Source organism: Chelonia mydas, chromosome 21, assembly GCF_015237465.2.
Source record: "Chelonia mydas isolate rCheMyd1 chromosome 21, rCheMyd1.pri.v2, whole genome shotgun sequence".
In the NCBI taxonomy this organism is placed as follows: domain Eukaryota; kingdom Metazoa; phylum Chordata; order Testudines; family Cheloniidae; genus Chelonia; species Chelonia mydas.
Window position 1 is genome coordinate 3791224 of NC_051261.2, and position 25657 is coordinate 3816880.

General features: G+C 45.1%; 2 protein-coding genes across 7 annotated transcripts in view; one reads left to right on the forward strand and one right to left on the reverse strand.

Annotated features, from left to right (window-relative positions):
- The window catches only part of LAMB3 (laminin subunit beta 3), a 121188-nt gene extending 118691 nt beyond the window's left edge, over positions 1 to 2497 (forward strand). For all 5 annotated transcript variants that reach the window (XM_043533806.1, XM_043533807.1, XM_043533808.1 and 2 more), the window contains one exon: positions 809 to 2497. In XM_043533806.1, coding sequence (XP_043389741.1) covers positions 809 to 942 — 134 coding nt within the window. In that variant the 3' untranslated portion in view covers positions 943 to 2497. The remainder of the gene's footprint in view (positions 1 to 808) is intronic.
- CAMK1G (calcium/calmodulin dependent protein kinase IG) overlaps positions 1596 to 25657 on the reverse strand; it is a 33477-nt gene continuing 9415 nt past the window's right edge. Inside the window, exons 2-13 of one of the 2 annotated variants that reach the window (XM_037885120.2) lie at positions 25047 to 25164; positions 12564 to 12692; positions 11357 to 11431; positions 9563 to 9701; positions 8075 to 8198; positions 6846 to 6921; positions 6235 to 6347; positions 5625 to 5703; positions 5149 to 5236; positions 4000 to 4415; positions 3336 to 3464; positions 1596 to 2181 (exon numbers count right to left, since the gene is read on the reverse strand). In XM_037885120.2, the coding sequence (XP_037741048.1) occupies positions 3374 to 3464; positions 4000 to 4415; positions 5149 to 5236; positions 5625 to 5703; positions 6235 to 6347; positions 6846 to 6921; positions 8075 to 8198; positions 9563 to 9701; positions 11357 to 11431; positions 12564 to 12692; positions 25047 to 25138 (1422 nt within the window). In that variant the 5' untranslated portion in view covers positions 25139 to 25164 and the 3' untranslated portion in view covers positions 1596 to 2181; positions 3336 to 3373. Of the gene's footprint in view, positions 2215 to 3335; positions 3465 to 3999; positions 4416 to 5148; positions 5237 to 5624; positions 5704 to 6234; positions 6348 to 6845; positions 6922 to 8074; positions 8199 to 9562; positions 9702 to 11356; positions 11432 to 12563; positions 12693 to 25046; positions 25165 to 25657 lie in introns of both variants that reach the window. The other variant, XM_037885119.2, reaches the window with a different exon arrangement.

The following is a 25657-nucleotide window of genomic DNA, read 5'->3' on the forward strand; positions in this document are numbered from 1 at the left end:
GCCCATGCAGGGATCGGAACTTGCAGCTGGAGAGCAAAAGCCGATGTACCAACTCCACCGTGCCACTCAACCCCCTATGGACTAGCTTCAAGAACCTGCTTCTCTATTTCCTCTCCTATACACTGATGCACCATGCATTCATTTCCAGCCCTCATGTCTAAGGGCCTCATTCAGTGTGCTTTGGGTACCAGCCACGCTGCAGATTAAGTGCCCTGGCTAGAAGGCTCGAGCCTTTCAAGTTGGAGAATGGCACTGAGCCCAAGTAGTTATCAGGCCAGACCTGTGGCACTGCTCTCAGTGGTAAAGCAGTGGCTCTAGTGAACAGCATTCACCAAAGGTGCCTCTCCGTGTCCGGGATTTGATCGGATGCTGCTGCTTAGTCACTTAATGCTGTTTGTAGACTGCTGAACTCAGCAAGGAGTCTTGATGTTGCGATATAGGTTAGTGTGCAATTTCCCTTCTAAAACACAAGGTGCATACAGTATGGGCTTGTTTCTGCTCAGCCATTGATGTCAGCAATGGAATTTCCATTGACTTCAATGGTCACTGTCTGGAGTGGCTTTATTGGAAAGAAACATTGACTGATGTTATGGAGTGCCCTGGACAGTGGCTTTCTGATGTACTTACTGACTGGTTTGGACATGTCCTAGGCAGGGCTAGTGTGTTTGGCTGTTCTGGTGGGTTCTCATATTGCTCTCCTGACTTACATTGAGAGGGTGTAGATTTTCAGAAGGGTGATGAAGGCCTTAGGGCACAATATCATTTTCCTGGACTATCTTCCCCTAACCCCGACTTGCTCTCTCCTCAGGTATAGAAATGGAAATTCAGAAAAGCAACAATGCATTAATCATCAAGTCAGCCAGCCTTGCAGGCCTGGAGGAGCAAGTGGAAAAGATCAGCAGTCATATCCATGAAAGAATCGCCTACTACACCGGTTGCTAATCAATCAATGAGCTGCTGGGACTCCATCTTGCCCTGTAATTGCAGAGTCTGCCTTCTGTTCAAACACTGACTGGGATAGCTAATCCCCTCTCATAGAATTTTCTTGTTCTCACACTTAGTGTCTTTGGTAACAGAACTACTGTAGCTTTAGAAAATGCTAGCATGGAGCCCAAAAGGACAAAAATGCCTCTGGAGAGAATGAATGTCATATGGCCTGGCTGAAGCAACCCTGGGGGGCTCTAGGAAAGGGGGAAGATATAACTAATGAAAAAAGCCTTTTGGAAGGAGTTATTTCTGTATGAGGTTTGTTAATGTGACAGGGGATGTTTATTTGTTTTAGCACCTGGATTTTACCTTTTGAATGAAAAAGACCAGAGTTGAGGTTTAACTTTTCTGGTACAGTGCATTTAGTTCTTCTAAGGGAGTCATAAGAGGAGCAGAACTAAGGCTACAGATAAATATAAGACCAGGCCCAGGAGCAGATAACTGAATAAGCCATATTTATACAAACATAAGAGCAGTGGTGCTCTCAGGTGGAGTTAGATACCGTCCGCTTGGACTTAGACAATATGTTGCAAACTGAAGACTGTAGGGAACAGGTCTGCATTTGCAGTGGGAGGTTTAAGAGACCACTTCCTTGTCTAACCACCAGGCACTTTACAAAATAAAAGTCAGCTTTATTAAGCATAGTGTTTATTACACAATTACAGATGTGGAAGCAGGGAATTCAGACCTCACTTTGATCAGATAGGTGGAGGATGGTAGCAAGTTCTCTCTTTTCACAGCTTGAGGAAAACTACACACCCAAGAGAGGCAATTGATATTGGACTTCAACATGCTGGAGCTCAGGAGTAAGCAGCAAACCTAGCAGAGAGGTATAGACTAAACAAATACCATTGGCTTTGCTTTAAAAGAATTATACTGTGCAGCATGTTTGTTACACATTGAACAACTACACAATCTCTACAAAGAACAAAGATACAGCCTTGTGCAAGGACGTGTGTGTCATATAGATGGAAGGTGCTAGCAGAAGCCTCATGTGCTTACACCTCCCTTCTCTCAAGCAACTGCTCCATGTTCTCATGAGACAGATACTCTTCAAGGTTGTTGCTTTGAAGGATTACTTCGGAGTAAAAAGTGTGCAGCTCTCCACCACATGGCTGCTCTCCTCTGAGAAAATGGCTCTCTGTCTGCTTCTGCCAGGATTCAGTCTCCCCTCCTCGTGCTAGTGCTGTCTGGCTGTGAAGTGCAGAAATCAGTAAATCAGCCCTTCTGGAATGGGAGAGAGTTCAATGTCACTGTTAGAATTGTTTCAGTGGACAGTTCCTGCAGCCTGTGTTTCTTTAACTTACAGCACCAGGGCTAGCTTGGTTCCATTAATCTGCAGCTTATAAAGGATTACTAAGTGATTAATCAATTGGAATGGACTCCAACAGGTTGATAACTTTCTGCTGATGTGCATAAAGCTACTGGTAACTTGTTGCTCATGTCTGTATATCTATTAGCCTTTTATAGAGAATTTGGAACTGTACTATAAAGCAAGACTGACTTCTCCCAAGTAGATGTTGAGAACTGAGCTAACATCCTCACCTTAGTTTGGGGGAATATTTTCCTTCATGCAATGTCTAATCCTAATACTTCTTAGTGCTTACTTACGGTAGTACAAATTCATCTCATCTGCAGTCAAAAAAAGCCACTTCCATGCTCACACAGACATTCCTGTGCCTCTGGTAGGTGATCTCTTTCTAATCAAGAGCAGAGCTTTGGGTAGCAGTGCAGGCTTCCTGAGGCTGTGGGGCCACTACGTTTCAGACTTGACTTGGGTGAATCCCAGCTAAGGATGGGAAAGTAGTTCAGGTTTCATGGCCCAATCAGTCCTTGATGTCTGCTGAGAATGCCTAAGGAGCCAGTCAGTGCTGACTGTGCTGGTGGTTTGAGAGATATGGACACTTGTCTCCTCTGAGCTGGATTGTGACTCCCTCAATCACATTTTATATAGGCCACCATGGAGCAGTTATGTGGCAACAGCTTACAGTCACTGACATTGTCCAGTTTGTGGTTGCTCTGATTTAATAACTCCCAACTGTTTATAGTTCAGAATGGCAGGGCTATGTGCTACCTCTCTTCTATAGGTTAGAGCCCAGGGGGGCCCTATTCTCATGCAACAGGATGTGAGCAACTCCCACGGAAACCAATCTGGACCCTGGATTCACAGAATTGGTCTGAACAGAAGTTGAAAGATGCTTCAGTTTGTCAGACTCTTGCTGCCATGACATTGCTCAGCCTTGATTACAACCAAAACAAAAGCTTATTCCACCCAGAAAACTCTATAATCCATGGACTTTTTGCGTCATCACTTTAAAGCAATAATCCTTTTGACTTGGTGCACTTACCGTTAAAGATGTGTTGGCTCAAATGGATGACTTGCCAATCACATGACCAAACACACACCAGTTTGCCCAGTGCCACGGTATGAATTGTTACTGGTTTTCATGGGTACGATAACCTCTGATTTGAAGTGACTGGTTTTGAGGTGGTGGAAAGAGAAAAATGCAAAATGTGAAGAGAGACTAGGTACATTCTTCAGTTGAACAGAAATAGCTATTTCTAATATAAACAGTAGGCCAGCTACTCAAATGGCATAACTGTGCAATTAATGCCAGCTAAGGAGCAGGACCAGTATTTTTAGCAACTGCAAAACAAAACCAAAAAATAGGCCCTTCCAAATTGTGGACAGGCACCAGACTGAGGATGCTGGGGAACTGAAGCCCTCTGGTATATCAGTACATTGAGGACTCTGCCATGTCACCTGGCCAATGTGTCTCAACCTGATGCCCAAGGCTCTCCTCCAAGGGAGTGGGAGGGAGTTTGGCCGGCCACACCTATCCAAAATTCCATCTGCCCCTTCCCCTGCCCCCCCTTTCCCACCTACAGCTGGTGCTTGGAATGCAATGCATCTGCCATGTTTCCACAAAGCCCAGTGGCACTTGGTTGCAGGGACTGTGCTGTGAAGATAAATCTGGCTCAATATTTAGAATGGACAACGTGGCTACCTACTGGTTTTTGGCAGCTTTTTTAAGTAGTGCTGACTCCGAACAGAAGACAGTCTTCACCTTCTCGTGCCCTCCAGAAGCTGAACTGCAACTGCAAGAAGTTCTAGTTGGAGGGCTTGGATTGTCCGGCAGGATCAAGCACTTGTCAACTGAGAGCGACCCATTAACCAAGTGATCTAATGGGTTACTCAGTGTCATCTGGGTGTTTTGGTCAAGCTGGCTGGGAGGAATTTGACATGCTAACATGGGGATTAGCAGCTTCTTGTCTTGAGTGGGCACCTCTTGGCTGGTGACCATAGGGCTGTTGGGTCTGGATACTTCTGACACTTGTATGACCGGGAGGCTGACGTCAGCCTGTGCATGGCAGTTCATGTGGAGTTTCTTCATGTGGCGCACAACAGCTGCAGCATTGAAGGCTTGCTGAGGAAGAGGACATAAAACCACCATGACCATCTCCCAAGCTGCTGAGCGAATGGAGGATATCTCCTGATTAGCAATTTACTAATTAGTGCCATGCTGCTCTGAAGATGGGCCATGTTCAACCCCAGCATAAGGAAATGCAGGGGAGAATTTCACCCACCCTTTTTGATAAGGCAGCTGTGGAATTTACTGTTACTTACAGACTGGTCAGAGCAGCAAGATTTGTTCAAAAATAGGGTTCAGTTTTGAGCTAGAGTAATTAAAATGCCATGGAAGAGGCTGTTCTTGCAGCATTGCCAACCTCACTGCAACCAGGAAGCAGTGCCAATCTCACAAGATTAGCTGACAGAGGAAGGACAGGTGTGAGGGTAAGACACGAGAAACCTGGGTTCAATTCCCACAGGCAAGTCAGTTGCTTGGTGCCCCAGTTCCCCCCCATGTAATATGGGACTAATCCTTCCTAATCCATCCTTCCTAATCCATCCTTTGTCTAGATTTTAAGATCTGTGTCGTATTGTTTTTGTATCATATTCAGCACTATGGAGGGGCTCTAATTTTAACTGCGACCTCTTGGTCCTACCATAATATAAATAATGGTCATGCAAGATGTCCAAATTGATTTCTGGGGGAAGGGGTCCCATTTGTGGTGTTGAAGGTGTGCTCATGGCTAGATTGCAGCAACTGGAATTGCTTTGGAAATAATTCTAGAGCACCCAATGGCAACACAACCTACCCTCCATTTGCTCTTTGCAAAGTTTTTCTGGATCTGAGCACTGACAGATGGGTATATGTCCCGGTGAAGGGCTGTATTTCCATCAATCCTGCAGTTGGGGAAAGAAGAAACAGGCTTGTAGGCAGATGGCATTTGAGAGGCATTCCATATTCTGGAGGCAGATAACTACTATGTACATTCAATCAAGAGTAATTAAACCCAAAAGGGAAAAACAGCAACAAAACATAATACAAACACTTCAGAGTTGAGAAAATATCAGTGGGATTGTTTCCCCTCCATCTTAAAGGTGAACCGTGCACAAATAGCCACTTTCTTCACAAAAAAATGAAAGAAGACAGAACATTCCAAGTCAGATTGTAAAGAAAAAACTAGAGAATAGTAACATCACCATTCTGTAGGCTACAGATAGCACTCCAGTACTAAATGTGGAGACCAGCAATGTTAGGTGCACATGTGAGGAGATACGTTGCTCTCACCAGGGGTGCCTCAGGGCTTTCTCACAGGTGAACCTCTCATTTGGATCCTTCTCCAGTAAGTGACAGATGAAATCCTTGGCTGTTTGTGGGGAACAGAGATAGAATCATGTCTTAACACTTACAGGAAGTAATCCTAAAGCTGACAGCAAACACTGGCAGATAAAACATGCTGCTTAAGCATCAAATGTTCCATGTCTAAACCCACAGTATTGTAACACTGTCCCAAAGGTAAAATGGACATGTGTTTAGTAGATACACATTGCTTAAGGGGCCCATGTTAACTGAAGATGGATCAAGTTTTATTGCTGAAATGTAGGGATTGCCAGAGTGGATCAAACCTGTGGCCTACCCAGTGCAGTATCCCATCTCTGACCCTGGCCTGCACCAGATGCTTCAGAGAAAGGTGCATGGAAACCCTTACTGTGGCCAGGAAGCAAAGAAAATAACTTGCTGTGGAAAATGTGAGGATGCGATTCACTAAACTCTCCTTCACTTGCACTCCCTTGTAGAGTTCAGCCCATCCAGGATCCGGAGAGTTCTGGATTGCAGATGTTGCATGCCTGAGAGGGACAGGGTGCTAATAAAGCGCTGCCCAGTGGGTGAGATTTACCTGACTCAGAGATAGCATCCCAAAATGGAGACTCAAACTCATAGTAGCCTTCTTTAATCTTTTCAAACAGTTTGGATTCTGTCTCTTCGTAGAAGGGAGGGTATCCACACAGCCTGGAGCAGAACAAGAAGTTGATTAGCTCCTCTCTCCATGCACACAAGCTTTTTTAACTCTACCAGGGTCAGCTGGTGTGTATCCCAGGGATAAGTGAAGAATGGAGGTGGTATGTATCCCCACCACACAGCGCAGTCTGGGTGTATGAATTCAGAAAAAGGTTAAAAGCTTCAGTGCAGCAATGTCAGGACAGCCACAGCTGGTGTGCAGCTAATGGGATGCAGCTGAACCTAGAAAGCACAGAGGGGATGCTGGATAATAGTGATGGTACTGAAGGAATAGTGCACAGTGTGGGCTCTATAGTGAATTGGGCTGCAGTCTTTATTACACTGACTCTTCACTGCCTTTCACCTTGTGAACAAATGAGGGCTCCTAAACCGGTGGCATGTCACACTCATTTTGCACAAGCATATGGGGGGATCACACAAGGGGCCACACCAGTGAAGAATCCTGAGCACCTGTCAAAAAAAGCAAGGGTGCTGTTGGCTTATACTCACAAGATATAGGTAATGACTCCTATAGACCAGCAATCTACAGCTTTGCTATATGGTTTCTGTGCTAGGACCTCTGGAGCTACAGGAAATCAAAAGCAAATCAAAGTTAGTCAATATAAACCATTTCAGGATAGCAAGTGACTGGACATCCAATAACTGGCTTCTCATCGACCTGATCTGTGAGGCTTTCAGACTGGAGAGGGAGTTAGTGACTTGTGTGTACAAACAGAGTTCTGTGCATTTGCCACCCACCGAATCCCAAGCAGCAGCGAGGCGACAGACTCAGATTTTAAGACTAGAAAGAACAGGATAATCTAATGTGACCTGCATAACAAAGGTCACTATAATGTGTGAATCAAGCCTAATCTCTGGTTGAGCTATAGACCCCTTCTTTTTAGAAAACCATTGTATTGATTTATAGACTTGAAGTGATTGAGACTCCACTTCAGATCTATAAATGTAAATTCTCAATGGTTATTACCCTCACTGTTAAAAATTTGCACCTTAGTCTGAATTTGTCTAGCTTAAGCTTCCAACCTTTAGATCTCAGTTCCTGTGTGTTCCTAGGAGCCAGGTTCTCGGTTTGATCTTTTATACTTGGTTGTTCTTACACAGAACTGTATAGCCTCAAAATGCTGTCTGACATACATTAGCCCTACCACCCCTTGTGATGAGTCATATTAATTTGTTTATTTTGTGATTTTCAATATATGGGTTGGGGTCCAGAGCCTAGGATGGGCTCCCTACTGTTACATTTTACAGATGGGGAACGTGTAAAGACAGACCGATTGCACTCTAGCCTTGTGCAAGTCAATTTGGAGATGGGTTAGAACCCTGGAGCTCTCAAGCCATTGGTCAAGCTGTCTCAGACATGTTCTGCTAACCAGACACAAGGGAATCCCCAAAAATATTACTTACAGGCCAAATCCTGAAATCCTTACTCAAGCAAAACTCCCATACATTTTTTTATAATTAAAAAAAACAAACTTCAAGATTTGGCTGTAATTTAAAAAGTGTATATTGCATACCTTGTCTTTTAAGTCTGAGATTTGCTGTCCTTAAAAACCATGTCCCCAGTTGGATTTTTCTGCCACCTACACAGTGTATTAGCATGTTACTAATATGCATAAGCATGTTATTTCTTTGCTTTCTTCTGGAAAGTGCCTGGGAGGCTTACGTAGGCCTGTGTCATGTAGGTCAGTGAGAAAGTCCATCCTTGCCCCCTTGCTCACCAACATATCCTGGAGTCCCACAAGCAGTGGACATGATGCCATTCTGCTCCATTTTAGACAAGCCAAAGTCTGTGATCATGATTTTGGAGTTTTCTTCAGGAGTCAGGTAAAGCAGGTTTTCAGGCTGTCGGTAGGAAATGGTTAGAATTTAAATGCTGCACCAACAATCAAAGAGGGACAACTACAATTGACAAATGATAGGGTCATCTGTGCTTCTGTTCATGCACAAATAAAAACGGTGGCCAGAGATAATGGCAACTTTGCTCTAAAAACCACATCAATAACATGGTGAATACATTCCTAAGTTCTCCCCACCATGCCTGTTATCTGCTCGACCAACTGGTTTCCTCTTATAGGTTTTGTTTTAGGTAGGAAGGATGCTCTAGGGGGTAGGGCACTGTGCTGGGACTTGAGACCCAAGTTAATTTCCTAGACACAGCCTGTGCGACCCTGGGCAAGTCATTTCATCTACCCTGTGCTTCAATTCCCTTTCTGTAAGGGTGAGTAATACTTCCCTATTGTACAGCGCTGTTGAAGAAAAACCCATCAGTGAGAGCAAGGCATTCAGATACTGCAGAAATGAGCATCAGATAAGCACCCTTCTAGAACCTAGACTGTCAATTCCCTGGGACAGGGGTGGTCTTACTGCATGTGGGGCCCCTGGACCCTACCACAGTACAGATAGTTTTACTTCAATATTGGACCAGGTTTGACACTCAATCCAAAGGAGTTCTGTATTTTGCTGCTGATGCTGCAGCCTTATATGGGGAAAACCAGACAACCTTGACTGTTATTGTGAGCTGAAGTGACATTGTCTAAGGAATCTAGGCCAGAACAGGCCCATATCTGTATTCTCACCAGCAATGACTCCAGGTATGGACACCCTGTTATGTACCCATATGCTTGTAGACTTCGTTCCTATTGCTGGTGCCAGGGGACACTTGTATAAACAATGGATTATGCCACTGGCCTCTCTTTAGAGGCCCCTATAGCAAGAGAGCCATTGGAGTTAATTGGTTTGTAAACAGCTCACTTGCCACTTCACGAAGCTCTTTGACTTCTAGGCCAGCAGAACAAACAGTATGATGATTCACTAAAACCTCTAGAAAGTCACTACACAGAATACAGAGTGAGGTTCAGATTCCAGGCAGCGGCTCTGTGGAATTCAGGAGTCAGGTTAACACTCTCTGAGCACAACTTTATGGATAAGTGTGTTTGGTGCAACCTGCTACTGTTACCACCAAATGGAGTCGCCCCTGCACCTTACATAGGAGCCTTGTGTGCTTTTGGCAATGAAAGCATGAGGGTCAGTCTTGGGGGGGGAAGGGAGATGCTCTACTGGGTGGTGATAGTGACATTAGCATGATCTTAAAGCTGGTGAACATTAGAAGAATTTCACTGTGTGCTAGTGAACTCTGCAGTGCTGCATTGCAGACGTTGTTAATTTCACAGGGCAATGCTGTTTCCAAAGAGCCAGTGTCTCCATACCTTTAAATCTCGATGAACTATTCCATTCTCATGGAGATATTTCACTGCTGCCAGGACCTGTTGGATCACTATACTCGCATCTTTCTCAGTATAAACTCCTCGTTCCAAAATTCGGTCAAACAACTCCCCGCCAGACACCCTGAGGGAAGATAGCACACACCACCAGCTAAAGAGTATGGATATTAAAAACTAAAAGACAAGAGCAGGAAATTTTCCTTGATCTAGATATGGAAACTAGATCTTTATCTAGATCACACTCATCCCTATGGCATCTGGGCTTTCCTTGCTCAAGTGCCAATGGATGCCTAAACACTGACAGGGTGTACGAGGCCCAGACTGGTTCAGTGGGGTTAATCCTACTCTGTGGGCCAAGGAGGCAACACCCCCTCAGCTCTGCTGGGCATGCTCCAGCTGGAACATGGATATAAAAGGGAGCAACTCAGCTCAGGTGGGACTGACCACCAAAGGGAAGGGACATGTGATGCAGGTTCTTGCAGAGGGACTGCCAGCACCTTAGGGCATGGAGGCCAGCCAGATGGTGATGACCCATGACCCCCAGACCTCTGACACCACAGGGGGAGGAGAGGCTGTTGGAATCCCAAGACAAGCCATGGAAGAACAAGTAGCAAGTGACTCAGAGAAACAGAGGGGAATTGGTCATAAAACCGGAGCTTAGCTTAGAGTGGTTTGGCAGAATCCCTGCCGAACTGGTGGTGGGCAACACCGCCCCTGCCAGGGCCCTGGGTTGGGACCTGGTGGAGTAGGGAGGGCCCAGGTCTTCCTACCTTGGCTGCCGCCCACCCCTCCAACCAGTCTGGCTGCTAGGGTACACAGCCCTGACAGAGGGCAGCCCTATTGACTCTGGCCCTAAGATCATGCTGCTTGGACTAAGAGGGCAGCTATATGGACTTTGGCCATTAGGCCACACAGCCTGATGTAGGAGGACCACCTTGATGATCCCCAAACATTACGTCATACTGCTTCAGGACTAGGAGTGGTCATTCAAACTCAGCTGTGGGGCCATAATGCCCCTTCACCCTTCCCCCAAAGGGGGACAGGGTGTACCAGCCCCATGACACATGCACATAGCAGGGTTTGGGGTTGCCCTGAAACCTATTGCCTTGATGCAACCAATTGGGCTCTTCAATCGGACACAAGCGTTTGAAATGCTCCATAAATAATTCACTAGTATAATTCCCATGGAGCCAATAAGTACAACTGGAAAATTTCTTAAATCCAAATTGGCTTGGGCTGCTACTGGTTGTCTGAACCCCAAGGGCTCGGAGGGGTTTCCCTTCTAACTTTCAGCCTTGTGTGCTGAGCTGTCCACCACATGACCTGATTTATTGAGTTAATCTGAGTAAAACAATCCTTGTTAGAGGAATCCACACTTAATCCAGTCACAGCAGGGACACCTTCAGCTGTTCCTTACAGCTAGCTGCTTTCTTTGCCGGTGAGCCATTTGCCCATTTTCCCTTTCACAGGCCCAGTACATAGCATAGCTTTAATTAGAAACTTGCCCTTTTCCGTCCTGCTAAACTGTGATGAGTTAGATCCTGATCTGAGTTTAGAAACATAATATAAAAGGTGGCCCATGCACAATGAAGAAATGTCTAGGGTAGTTGCATCTCAAACCCTGTTTACAGTTCATTGATGAACATGTCAGAGTGGATATTTTTTGTGCATTTGACTTTCATATTTGAGTGCCTGAATCCTGCATGGGGATGCTGAAATGGACACTCAGCACCAGGAAAACGTTATGGTTGTTTCTATGCTGCACAGAAAGGTACTTACAGCTGCATGACCAGGTAAAAGTGGGTTGCACTTTCGTAAATGTCTTCCAGAGTCACAATGTTTTCATGCTTTATTCTGCAACCAGCAAAGACAAATTGGGGTTACAAACCTATTTGATGAGGATAATCATAGAAGTGTAGGACTGGAAGGGACCTCGATAGGTCATGTAGTCCAGTTCCCTGCACTCAAGGCAGGACTATGTCAAGAATGGTCTTGTTATTACATTTGTCTAACCTGTCCTTAAAAAACCTCCAACAAAGATCCTGCAACCTCCCTAGGCAAATTGTTCCAGTGCTTAACTACACCCTGACAGTTAGGAAGTTTTTCCTAATGCCCAACCAAAACCTCCTTTGGTGCAATTTAAGCCCATTGGTTCTTGCCCTATCTTTAGAGGTTAACGAGAACAATTTTTCACCCTCCTCCTTGTAACAACTCTTGATGTACTTGAAAATTTAGGATGCATTGTCAAGTTGAAAGTCATGCACCTAATCTTCCTCTTGTTTCACACCAGTTTCTCTCTGGGCAAAATTCTACTAACTTCCAAAACAGGGACTCCTGATATATGCAGGAGTGAGAGGAGAATCAGGGCTTGTCTGCATGAACGTTAATTTGTGGCAAGCTGGGGTGTGAACTGACCATGCACTAGCCTGCTGAAGACTGTCCACATAGGACTGGATCAAAGTGCATTAACAAATGGTTAATGCATGTCAGCCAGGCCCATTTCAAAGAGGCCTCGGGCTCCTTTGTGGCTGATGCTCTCCTGCCCTGCACTGTGTCGCCATTTACACCAGTTCAAAGTGGGTGTCAAACACTGTCAAAGCAAAATGGTAGCATTTTACACTCCTTTGGTGAGCAAAGGATAAGTCTCTATATTTTGTTATTTTTAGACTGTTAAATTTTCCTGTCACTCTTTATACTGTTTGGTTTTAGTTGGTTTCTTTTTCCAGTTCTACTGCAAAGCTGTTGGGCTTGGCAAGGGGCGTGTGTAAATAAAAATTTTACAAATATTCCCCTTTTCATAGATTTTAAATAAATACCAAACATTGATCTTCCTTTCATCTTATTCTTCCCCCTTTAATGAGATGCAAATTTGTGCAGCAGCAGCAGCAATTGGCCCTTACACCTGGGGAGATTGAGGGTTTTGGTTCTAAAGTTGCAGGTCATGAAAAAGTAGTTGGCTCTGTTTCACATTCAAAATTATACTCACCTCTTCAGCACGGCTATTTCGTTCTCCAGGCTGCTGTCCTGGATGACAGGGGACTTCTTGATGCACTTTAGAGCAAAGAGCTTCCCGGTGGTCCTTTGCTTCACGAGGAAAACTTCCGAAAAAGCACCTCTGTGGAGAAAACACAGATGAAGGACGAAGGTGTTTCAATAGAGGGCATAGTTGTGAGCTGGAAGCAAACACATGTGGACAAGGAGCTGAAGTAAAAAGCAGGCAAGTAATCTAATGATTAAAGCTTCCACTATAAGAGGATGGCATTTGTAATTAGCGTCCACATACGATATTATTGTGATGTATATATGGCTTCAAAATTCTATTAATTTCATGTTGCCCTTTGGAAATTTACAATTTAAGACTGCAAGGTGTCAGCAATATTTGGGAAACAAGAACCTCAGATGGATTAAAACCAAAGAAAATATTTGAATGAAGCTTGTTAACCAAGCCTGTAGAGTTTCACTTCAACTTTTAGTACTCAATTTATTTATTATGATGGATATAAAATGATCAGTACCTGTAGACACCTAATAAAGAATCTTTTCTGAAAGGGGCAGACAAAGGTGTGCCTAATAGGTAAGTTAAAGCTGAAAAATATAGATCTGGATGTGAATGTCTAGCAGCGCAAATCTAGGGTGTGTTCTGATTCAGGATCATGGTTTGACCTAATGTCTAGAGAACCCACTTCAGTTCCAGAGTGTGAAGGTCCCCAGTGTCGGGTCATTCTCGGAAAAGAAGGTAGTGACTAGGGAAAGGGCTAAATACACAGAACATCTAGCATGGAACCTTCCTGACAGATGGATAAAAGGAAGAGAGATTAAATACACAATCACAATAGCAACATTTAGGAGAACCCCACACCAGTAAAGACAATCAAGTAGCTACTTATGTAGATGCCAGCCCATGAGACCACTCCTGTAGTGTCAGATTTAGGATCCATCTCAGGAAAGGCAGATGCCATATACCATTCGACAGCACAGGCGTTCAGTGATCAGTATGTGAACAGGAGGAAGGAGACAGGCAGGAAAATGCCATGCCCTTGGATCTCTCATAGCCTTTGCACCATAATCTGTTGGGACACAGTCTGGATTTCCCCATGCTAAATGCTAGTGCAATCCCCGCTAGAAGAACATATTGGCAACTGTCTAATGAGGCACAGAACCAAAGATCGGTCTCCTCATTACCATTAAAGATCCCATGGCACTTTTTTTGGCCAGGGCAAGGGGTATTCATGGAATCCCAGCCAAATTCTAATGTGAGTTATTATATTCTGCCTCCTCAGCATCCCTCTGCTGTTTCAGAGAAGGCAGATACTCATTTTCCCAGCTCTGTGTCAGTGACATTTCAGAGCTGAACTGAATGACTGTGTCCTGCCCCAGAGGTGGCTGCATGTCTGTTAGGTGAGAGCTTTACTTTGCCTCTTGCTTGAAAAACAGTTTGGGTGCTTTGTGCATTAATCCAAGTTCTGCCAACCAAATGTGAAATATCTAGATAAACCAAGTTCACTACATAACATTTCCTTTTGGCATCTGATGGCTTCGGCCCTGGCTTCTCACACAACCAGCTTAGAACTGTATGCTATGAATTAAAATGCAATGGATGAGTGTCCAACACATCCCTCATAGTAGAGTTCAACCCATTACAACGAAGGGTGAATATTTATAGCATTGCCAAAGCCTACAATCCTGTTAAAGGTTTTTGCTTAGGCAGCTAAACATGTCAGGTGATGGTGCCACTGTACCAAGCTCGTCTCAAGTAATCCTCATCACCTGCACAGCAGATTAACTGATGGTGTTGACACCATTGCCAGTAGAGCGGTGAGCATTTAAGGGAGCTAGAGAAAAAAGGTAAGAGCAAAACGGTGTGAGAGGCAGTGTGATCCAGTAGCACTTGAGACCTGGGATCTCTTCCCAGCTCTTTGACCATGAGCAAGTCTCTTCCTCTGTCTGGAAGAATTTACCGTCTAAATACACAAGGCAGGGAGTGTCTCTTACCATGTGTTCATATAGCACCCAGCACAATGGGGTCAGGTTCTCAGTTGGGACCTATAGACGCTACTGTAATGAATATAACTAGCAAGAACAGAAAGCATGCCACTCTCACATCCCCACTCAATAAAGCACCCAGCATGTTGTGCAGATAGCCTGGCTAAGCACAGAGTGGTACCCATCTGGCATACAGCTGGTTGATTTTGTATTCAGTTGCTAGCCAGCGGCAGCAACTCATGGCACACACAAAAAAACACAAGACGAAAGCAGCTCCTGGCATGACTTGCCTGCAGTAGGGAGAAAGCAGATTCCCTGAGCCATGCTACTCACAGTCATGCCCATGTCCTTTTTGCCCTTCCCCACAGATGGGTGACTGCACTGGCTTAGCCTGGAGAGGTGCAGATCATACAATAGGCAGCATCAGGGGGAGAGCCAACTGAGTTGGAGTAGAACCAGCCTGTGACTTTATTTGAGAAACAGAGTGAATCTTGAGAGGCTGTGAGGTTCAAACATCATGGTCTCTCCTGCTATGGGTCCAGCAGGGTATGGAGGCAGAAAGCACAGACAGTGTGAGGGCCCAATTCTCAAATCAGACCATCCCTGATTTAAGCAACCTTGGTGCTCCCTGTATTTTGGAGCTGTGCAAGGGGCCTTTCATCAGGACCTGGAACAGGGATGGTCCAAGAGAATTTCTAGTTAGTCTGGAAGCAGAAATCAGGGAACGTTTATGAAGCGCCCAGTCCCCAGCAAGTCCAGGGAGTTAAAAGTTAAGGATACAACCTTTGTAGAGTTTCACGCTGAATCAGAGGATTAACTGGCACTAAGGTGTGAGCATCTTACACTGAACAGAGTGCTCTCATATCTTAGTGAGCTGTGGGGGTGGTGGCGGGGGGCGGAAGGGGACCTTCTCTTGATATCGTAACCATCACAATGCTGTTCAGTTTGCGCTCCCTGGACATCCCTTCCAGAAGGGAACAGTCTGGGTGCAGAAAACTCCCCAAAGCCACATGCCCAATCCAGACTGGCATCAAAAAGAAGGTTTCCAAGGGAAAGACAGTTCACCCTCAAGACCAAATTCAGCATTGATGCCAGCAGGTCAGAGCCCATTGACTTCAATTGGTGCTGTGCCCAGGGACAGTTTGGTGTCTTGTTCTCTCTCTCCCCCCACCCCACCATCTCTTTCTGTGGCTCTATAGAACAAATCACTATTTCCTCCACCTTGTCTTGCCCTCATCTCCCTGTGTTCCTGATTCCCAATCTTTAATTCACTGAACACCCTCATAGACATAAGGCCACTTAAATGGCTTAAGCCGCTTTGGTTTTCCATTGCACTTGGAATCCTTGGAACTTCCTCCTAGGATACTGGTGCCTCCATTTATTTCAGGTTTTTTACCGAGATGGCCATTTTACTCAACCCTCCACAGTGTTAATTAATGCTGCCCTGCTGAAACACCCACTGCAGGTGGCACCACCCCTCATTTTGAACACCACCTTGGTTTGTAACACAATGGTAGGAAATGAACCACTTACAGATCAGATGCTAGAGCATCTGTTCCACATTTCATTCCTAAACAAATATTTATGCCCCCATATTAAAAATTCATGGATCAACAAATTGGCTAGAAGGGAACAAAGCTTCCCTTGAGCCTCACTCCCCTATAGGACAGTGCTGCTGGATAATTTAACTCAGTGGCTCTCAACCTTTCCAGACTACTGTACCCACTTCAGGAGTCCAATTTGTCTTGCATACCCCTAACTTTCACTTCAACTACCTGCTTACCAAAAAAAATCCAGACAAAATACAGCAGATTACTGAAAAATTGATGATTTTCTCGATTTTTGCCATATAATTATAAAATAAATCAATTGGAATATAAATACCATACTTACAGTTCAGTGTATAAACAAGTCACTCTTTATAGGACATTTTAGTTTGTACGATTTCACTAGTGCTTTTTATGCAGCCTGTTGTAAAACTAGGCAAATCTAGATGATTTGATGCACCCCTCTTGTCACAGGGCCAGTACACCCCATCACCCAGAGGGGTGGGGTGAGGCAGGGCAAGGGCATGGTAGCCCCACAGTTAAGTCAATATGGCTGCATTCAGCCTCAGGGACGCATGGCCCAGAGGCCACAGGGCTCCCCTCAGCAGCAGGGAAGCGCAACCCAGTGACCCTACGAGAGGAGTTCGGTGAGCTGTCCCACAAAGAGGGGAAGCCAGGTAGGGGGACCCAGGCCCTCCTTGCTCCACGGGATTCAAGCCCAGAGCCCTGGTAGTGGCAATGGGGTTCACCACAAAATCAGCAGAGAAGCCACCCACAATACACCAACTGCTACAGGGACACTGGCTCATCCCTCCCTGGGCTGCTTCCTACCATGACTCCTGTAGTTTAAGTCAGGGTGTCGCCAGGGTCTCAAACATCCGCAGGTGCCTGAGCATCTCCTGCTCCCTCAGTCCAGGTTCCTGGCTGCTCCTCAGCTGGAGCCAGCAAGATGCATCCATCCTCCCCAGCAGGCAGCCCAGACTGACCAAGGCTGTTCCCTTTTATACTGCAGCAGCAGTTGGATCATGCCCAGCAAGGTTCAGGGCGCGTGGCTTCTGCTGCTAAGAGTGCTGCCTTAACCCCTTCCGCTCCAGTGCTGAGCCAGTACACCCCTGGAAGACCTTTGCATACCCACACGCACTCTTGGTTGAGAACCACTGATTTAACTCATTTCTGGGGCTGACCATGGCCATGTGTACAGTTCACAGCATCAGCTTAACTCTGGAGACAATGCCAAATTTCATGGAAGCTCAACTGCAGGTTACTAGGTCACAGGAAAACTTCATCTTATAGAATTCCCTGCTCTAAAAAGCAGTTCAATTCGCACTCCACCGCCTTAAAGTTTTACCAACTTTGTACACACAAGAGAACTAGTCAAGCTGTTAACTTCCAAAGATGTAACATCCAGCATGGAACAGGTCAGTGGTAAAGTAGATGGAATATGATGGGGAGAGGAGAGAAAAAAGCAAGTTTCCAAGCAACTAAAATAAAAATTAGAATCATACATATTTGAGGTCTGCTTAGAAGCCTGTATCGTGAATGGAAAATGCATCTAAGTGCTTCTGAGCTCTGGGAAATTTCCATTCAAAATCCTAATTCAATAAAACTCTTCTGTTATTATTGTATTATAGCATCAAAGGGTTCCAGTCAAGGAATCAGGGCTGTATTGCACTGGGCTGTCTTTTAAAGAAGTGCTTGTATGGTGCCTGTGTCTCAGAGAATGTACAAACCAGGTTACGACAGGTGGACAAGACAACCTAACGTGACAGGAAGGATAAGGGAAGAGGTAAAACAGCATCTTTTCTGCTCACTGAGGATTAATCATGAGCACTGGCCATATCAATTCTTAGTAGAACTAGAGTTTGGGTCTGAGCTTTTCCCATTAATCAGCAAGGGGGCTCAGATCCAGGTTGTTGTTTAGAATCAGGGGCAGTCACAACATTTGGATCGGGGCCTGTTGCTGGGGCCAGGTTCCACTGTTAGTTCCAGGGGATTTTCAGGGGAACCAGGCCCTCAGATTTTAAACCATTACAGTGCGAATGATAAACTGAACTTATTTATTGTAGTATTCCCAGAGAGCAGCCTGAGGGACCTTAATGAAGTGAGGGAACATGCCCTTCTCACCAGAGCTGCTTTGCATTCATTGCAGCCCTTCTCATCCCTCCTAACATTGCCCTGTAGTAACATGGTAGTGTCTGCAGACTGGAACATAAACCAAGCAAATATTCTCTGTGTCTGGGTCATTCTCCTCGTTAAGCATGTGGTAAAACTGAGCAGTGGGCTTCCTTATTCTCTCTGCATCCCGCCTGGGCTGTTTGCAGGCTGTCTATGGGTACAGACATGTCATTTCGCCACCTCTCCTGATCACCCCACCCCGCCTTATCTCCCCCCAGTGTATGATTCCAGAAGATTTGTTTGTTCAGGGTAGCAGCAGATGGATGGTTAAGGCAGAGTTGCTGCTCTTCATCCAAATGCAGAGATGGAATTATTTGTTATGGGACCTGCTGGTTCTGTTTATACTGCACAGTGGAATGCAGCCAGAGTCTGGGGACCTGTGCTACATATTTGCTGTTTACGTTCTGCCAGGGCCCTCCCTCCTCTTCACCCAGGGCATTGAAAGAGGAGAGGGATCAGAGGGGGAAGGAGGATATGTGGGGAATCCTGTAATATTGCAATGCAGGGCTGAGCTGGGGGACTGGAGTGCATGCTCCCTGCAGTGATACATTGTAGGAATGAGCTGGAAAGCAGAGGACAGGTGAAAAACAGGAATCGAGTAATGCAGCTGCACAGCTCTGAGCCCAGAAAGGAGACAGGAAAATAGGGGAGCACCCAAGACTAATTTAGGATATTCTAGAAATCTCCAGAGAGTCTGTTTTCCTGACTTTCAGATACCCAAAAGGGACTGACGGCACTGTATACAGAAGCTAGTGCAGACAGGACCAAATTGCTTTTAGTATAATTTCCGAAGCCATGGATGAGCCTCAGAGTGCAAGGCATCTCATCTGTGGCTGGCTGAGAATGTGGATGTCAGCGTGAGCAAACTTAAGTGGCAGATTTGTAAATTTAAGAGAAAGTGACTAAACAGTTATGTCATTATAGCTGCTTGTGTCCCAAACAACCCATTACTCACAGAGCCAGTCCAGCTTTGGAGGGATAATTGGGGAGCGAGGCAATCTCCTGACTGGACTGGAGGTAAGGGAAGGGCCACTCACTGTGCAATGTTGGAGTCTGAGACATTGAGAGAGAATTAAATAGGATGCAGCATGTGAAGGAGAAATCTTTTGCTCACTCAACCTTGTAATCATAATCAAGCAACTGATGCTGAAGCCAGGCAGGTTCAGGGGCCTTTGGAAAACAAAGTGCTTTTGTTTGTCAAATAGAATGAAAGAATGACAAGGGGGGTCCTTGGGAAAAGAGATCCCATTTTCTCAGTGTAATTCAGCAGCTTGTGGTGGCTTTTCTGAAGTGTGAGCAAGATGAAACAATTTTCATCAAAGCAATTTAAGTTTCCATGCACCTCACTGGGTATTTAACCAATTCCTTATGGAGATGGGCAAGTGGTGTCACCCCCATTTTAAAGATGCAGGAACCAAGGCACAGAGAAGCAACTTGCCCAGAATCATGCAAAGAGTCAGAAGCAGAATCAAGAAAGGAACCCAGACTTGGTGATTCCTGCTCCCGAACAATGGGCCATTCTGCTTCTCCAAATGTAAAGCCCATGCTGAAAGGCAGTGTAGACTCTAACCATATTCATGGCTAGGGCTCTAGGACAGGGGTTCTCAACCTTTCCTGATTACTGTACCCCTTTCAGGACTCTGATTTGTCTTGTGTACCCCAAGTTTCACCTCACTTAAAAAACAACTTGCTTACAAAATCAGACATAAAAATACAGAAGTGTCACAGCACACTGTTACTGACAAATGGCTTACTGTCTCATTTTTACCATAGAATTATCATATAAATCAATTGGAATGTAAATATTTGTAACACTGGGCCAGAGAGGTTTAAGCAACTAGCAGGCTAAACGACCCAAATCCAACCTTAAAGGACATCGTAAAATAGTATTTGAATGGTAATTAGGGACATTCCTTATAAATAGCTAACAAAGCCATGTTAGATAGACTAGAGCGTTGCAATGCAAATATGTATTGTTAGAGAATTGGAAGAAGACAGTGATTGTATTGGTCTGTGTTTACTTATATCTTAGATGTTAACCATGTAACCAAACAGTTCCTGTCTGTTACTATATTCTATTGATTCAGAGCTCAAAAACTAATATTAACATTTAGATGAAACTTGGGTGTGATAATATCATTGTCTATATTTCTCTCTGAAGTTTGTAGTAAACTATCTGTGAACTGTGTAATGGATAATAACTTTATGTTAATGAATGCAACTAATTACCTGTGTATACATAGGAAATAGGAGGTTTTACTTCAAAGCCACAATGCTTCATCGAAGGAATATCTGCTATCAAGAATATCTGCTATCGGAATGCATCCGATGAAGTGAGCTGTAGCTCACGAAAGCTTAAGCTCAAATAAATTTGTTAGTCTCTAAGGTGCCACAAATCCTCCTTTTCTTTTTGCTATCAAGAGGCTATCGAATCTGTAAAAGAACTCTAGGGCTCCAATCCTGTATCTCAGACCTGCTTAGGCTTTGTCAGAGGAAGTCTGAGTCACAAGACTGAGGTCTCCAGCTCCCGTTTGGATCACCCTGATATTGGATACTGGCTGCCTACTTGGACTGTAACTATGGCACTGATTCTGAAAGAAGGTTTTGCAACTCAGCAGCTCACCATCTCTACGATGAAACTGACCGAAGAACTTTGTTCATATCTGTATGTATAATGATCTTTTAACCAATGCTCTCTCTTTTCTTTTTTAATACATCTTAGTTTAGTTAATAAGAATTGGCTGTAAGCGTGTATTTGGGTAAGATCTGAAATTTTCATTGACCTGGTGCTGTGTCCGATCCCTTGGGATTGTTAGAACTTTCTATATGATTTGACATGGCTGCCTGGGTGGGATCCCAAGGCTGGGCTGTTTTAAGGGAACTGTATTTTTGGCTTCTGGGTGACCAGTAAGGTATTGTGGAAGCTGTTTTGCTGCTGGATTGGTGAATCTAATTATTAGAAATAGCCACCAGTTTTGGGGATTGTCTGCCCCATTCTTTGCAGCTGGCTCTGATTAAGCAATCTGAGTGTGCCCCCCCCCCTCCCCCCCGGGTCCTGGTCACATTCTTGTATTTATATTTCAGTGTGATACCTAAGCCTGTTGTTCACTTGTGAGCCTTGTCTGAAACCCAAGCCCCGCTGCCCAGGGCTGAAGCATGTAACAGCTTTGCGTGGCCACTTGTGGCATGGGGCCCCAGGCAATTGCTCTCTTGCCACCCCTAATACCAGCCCTGCACTTGCAACTCCCCTAAACCTGTCCCATGACCCGCCCTGGGGGCTCTTTTGCTCCCCGCAGTCGGCTACCCACCCAGGCAGTGGGAGAGCCCAGTTCCAATCCCCCCTCTGCGAGGGGGTTGGAACAGGGCTCTCCCAGGGACTGCCCCCCCACCCCAACCCCTCTAGAGGTGAGAGACCTGTGTCTGAGACCCCTCCTTCTCCCAGGAAGACAAGGGCTCCCGCAAAGAAGAGGGGACGTAAACAGGAGTCTGCCACCTCCCCAGTCACCTGGGAGATGGGATTTCCCCATTCAAACCCCTTCTAAAGGGGCAGAGGAAGGATTTGAACCAGGAAATCCAAGGATCTCCCACTTCCTAAGCAGGCACCCAACTGCTGGACTATAGAGTGATCCTAGCCCTTCACCTGCCCCAGTTCATAGTTAAGTAAAGGGGAACAGTGCCAACAGGCAAGAATGATAGAGCTCCCTCTTTAAATGAGGGACCTTTGCTGCTACAGCAGGGACTTGAACCAAGCAGGCCAACATCCCAGGTAAATGCTGTAACCAACACAACACAGACAGCTTCTTAGACTGGAACCTTGCTTTGGCCCAATTAACAGATAATTAAAGTGGAACAGCATCAAGAGCATCAGAAAGCTTCATGGTTGTCACTGTTCAGATTGCTTCTCATACAGCCCAGGGAAGAATTGAACTAGGGTTGCTAATCCTTGCAGGGTGTTTACCCTACCCACTATGCTACAGAGGGCTTCTAGGACTTAATTCTTGCTTTGCCCTCAATTAATAGTTAATTAAAGTGGAAGCGCTTCAACATGAAAGGCAGATTGCATTCCCTGTTCAAAGCCTTTTGTCCTAGCAGCCAGGAAACTTGAATCAGGGTATCTAACATCCCGGGTGAGTACCCTAGCCACCACCCTATAGAGGGCTTTCTACATTCAACTCTTGCTTTGGCCCAATTAACAGATAATTAAAGTGGAACATCTTCATCATGCAAGTCCTCAGAGTTGTCACTGTTGAGATCCCTTCTCATGAGGCCCAGGAAAGAATTGAATCAAGGTTTCTAATCACCTGAAAGAGTACTTTTGCCACTGGACTATAGAGCAGGGGGTCTCAACCTTTCCAGACTACTGTACCCCGTTCAGGAGTCTGATCTGTCTTGCATACTCCAAGTCTCATCTCACTTAAAAACTATTTGCTTACAAAATCAGACATAAAAATACAAGGGTCACAGCACACTACTACTGAAAAATTGCTGACTTTCTCATTTTTACCATAGAATTATAAAATACATTGATTGGCGTATAAATGTTGTACTTATATTTCAGTGTGATACTTGAGCCTGTTTTTCATTTGTGAGCCTTGTCTGAAGCCCCCTGTGACCCAGGGCTGAAACATGTAACTTAGGTTTGCGTGGCCTCCTAATGGTAGGGGGCCTGAGACCTGGGACAATTGCCCTCCTCGCCACCCCTGAATGCCAGCCCTGCACTTGCAACCCCCCTAAACCTGTCCTGTGACTCCCATGGGAGCTGCAACCCCCAGGTTGAGAAACACTGATCTAGATGAGTTGATGTGCTTCCTGGAAGACCTCTGAGTACCCCCAAGGGTACATGTAGCCCTGGTTGAGCACCACTGCTCTAGGACATCACCACCACCACTCTATTCATAGTCCAAGGAAATTGGTAAAACCCTTTGGAGACAACAGGCACATATAAAGTGCCTCCTTACATTTGCACAGCAAGGCGATGCCAGGAGTACACCCCAGGTGTCTTGTCTCCCATTCCCTTGCTCTAACTATTGGATAACAATCCCTTCTCAAGGCCAGGAACAGAACCCAAGCGTCCTGACTTCCAGTCTCCTGTTCTAAGCCTTAGAAACACTACCTCTCGCTAGCAGACAGAGTCGTGAATGAAGCGTGCACTCTTGTGTGCATCTAGAGGAAAGGTTCAGAATGAACAACACAGCTATCTCAGCAGGCTTCAAACTCTTCAATGGCTGATACAATGCCAAGATGCTGCAGTTCACAGGTTATTATAGCATGTTGGCCTTAAAGGAGCACAGGCATACAAAACAGAAGTGTGCAGAAAGAAGGTGTCACCCAGCACCGCATGGGAATGTGCAGGCAGGATTTTGTACAGATAACTTCCTAGCGCTAGCTGAGGCTGAGTTGCCATGCCTGCAGGCAGCTTCCATGTTACCGTTCGCTCAAATGGAGCGGAGAGCTGGGAAGTGACACTTGTGCATTTGAGGCACTTTTGGAGGCACATTCTTGAGGAAGCTGCTCCAAGGGGATATAAACCACACGCTGCCTAAACCCAGGAGCCTTGGATACACTGGGGTTTGCACCAGTGCTAGAGCAGTGGGGATTTTTTTCAGAGGAAAGCTTCAGCCATTCAGTAACTGGCTTGGGCACCTGCTTTTTTTCTTACATGCAATTGGAAATGGGATTGCTCCTTGCAGTGCAGGTACTGACTGCAGAGATACTGAACTATGAGTACTCTGATCTGTGCATCTCAAGTACAGTCTGCACTGAAATCCATGTGCCATGCAGAAGCACAACAGATCTGAGTATGTTTAGCTAAGAAAGGCATCCGTTTTCTTACTGCAGATTAGGACCAAGGTTTCAAAATGGTTCCAAGCAAGGCTCCATGTTTACATGAGCAAACTGGATTGACATCTTACTCCTCTGTTTTGCATGTGAAAATGTGGGGGTAGTTGGAAACGTAAAGGCTGTCTTTCAGAATTTGATCCTTATGGGCGAGAAGGTGCTGGCAGCAAGAGAGCTGTGTGTGTGAGCCGGTGTGGAGGCAGGAGATCTCACACACACAACAAAGACAATAGTCCCCTAGCAATATAATCAAATAACTATAAATAAAGATTCTTGCACTGCACATCTCCAGCACCTTTCATTAAAGTAGTTCAACACATTTTACAAACATCAATTAATGAAAATAGCATGAAACGCTTCGGGATTGTACAACTGCCAGTGATTTTTTTGCCCTATTACCAAATGTTCTCACCCAGAATCAAGAGGGCACAACCTCCCTCCATCTCTCAGGAAAACAGGCAGAGAGATTAAGGGACTCATTCTACACCAGAGAGGTCATTCCTGTCAAGGCTGGGATTAGAATTCAGGACTTCCTGACTCTCAGACCTGTCCTCAGCTTTGGATGGCTCTCATGTGGTCACATGACTACACTATGGTCATAAGACTATAAACTGGCACATATAGAAATTAATGGGAGATGGAGAGACAGTGAAGCCTTGGAAAGGGAGAAGGAATCTCTTTGAGAGGCAGGGATAAATAAATTTAAAATGTTTGGAGGAAATTGCCACACCCATCCTATTTCCCAAAGATTGTCCGAACCTTCCATTACTAAATAAACAGTTTTATTCTTCACTTTGTTTGAAGTGCATTTCTTTCTTCCTTACGTAACGTGTGCTTTATTCCTTCTACCACACGTTCTAGCTAGTAAAAGCCTTGCTTCCAATTTGGGGGAGGCCAGAGATTAGCCATCATACTCAGGTACTTACGATCCTAGTGCCTCCATGAAGATAAATGTTTTTCGGATGTTGTTGGTCGGTTTCTTCCAGGAACGGGTGTCATCCACTTCCTTGTGGCCCATTTTCTCCAGAGCTGAAGCGGGGAATTCTGCCAGAGAGAGGGGAAGAGCACTGGGTGAGTGGTCAGGTACACACAGTATCAAGAGCAGGAGCTAGTGGTGTGTAAAACTTTAAACCTCTGCATAGTATCCTGCAACGTACCCATTTGCATGGATTCTCCTTTGGAGGTTTTTGAACATTCCTTTTGGTTCTGTCAAAGCCAAGATGCAAGGAAGTCATTTTGCACCCACAAAATAAACTGTTGGTGCAAATCATGTGACTACCAGGTAGAATGATGAAAGAATTTTACCCACGATTGCCAGTACAAAAATGCAAGTGTAAATTGTATCCTTTTAAAAGAAAAATTGTTTTTCTGAGAATTTGATGCACAAATAATCACTCTCCTCGAAAACTGCCAGTGCACTCCACTCACAACCACTAACAAAATGAGACTTCAAGTTCTATTGGATCTTACATATCAAATTGCATCAGATTCCCAATATGCATTACCTACATACCACACACTCTCAAAGAAACTGCGG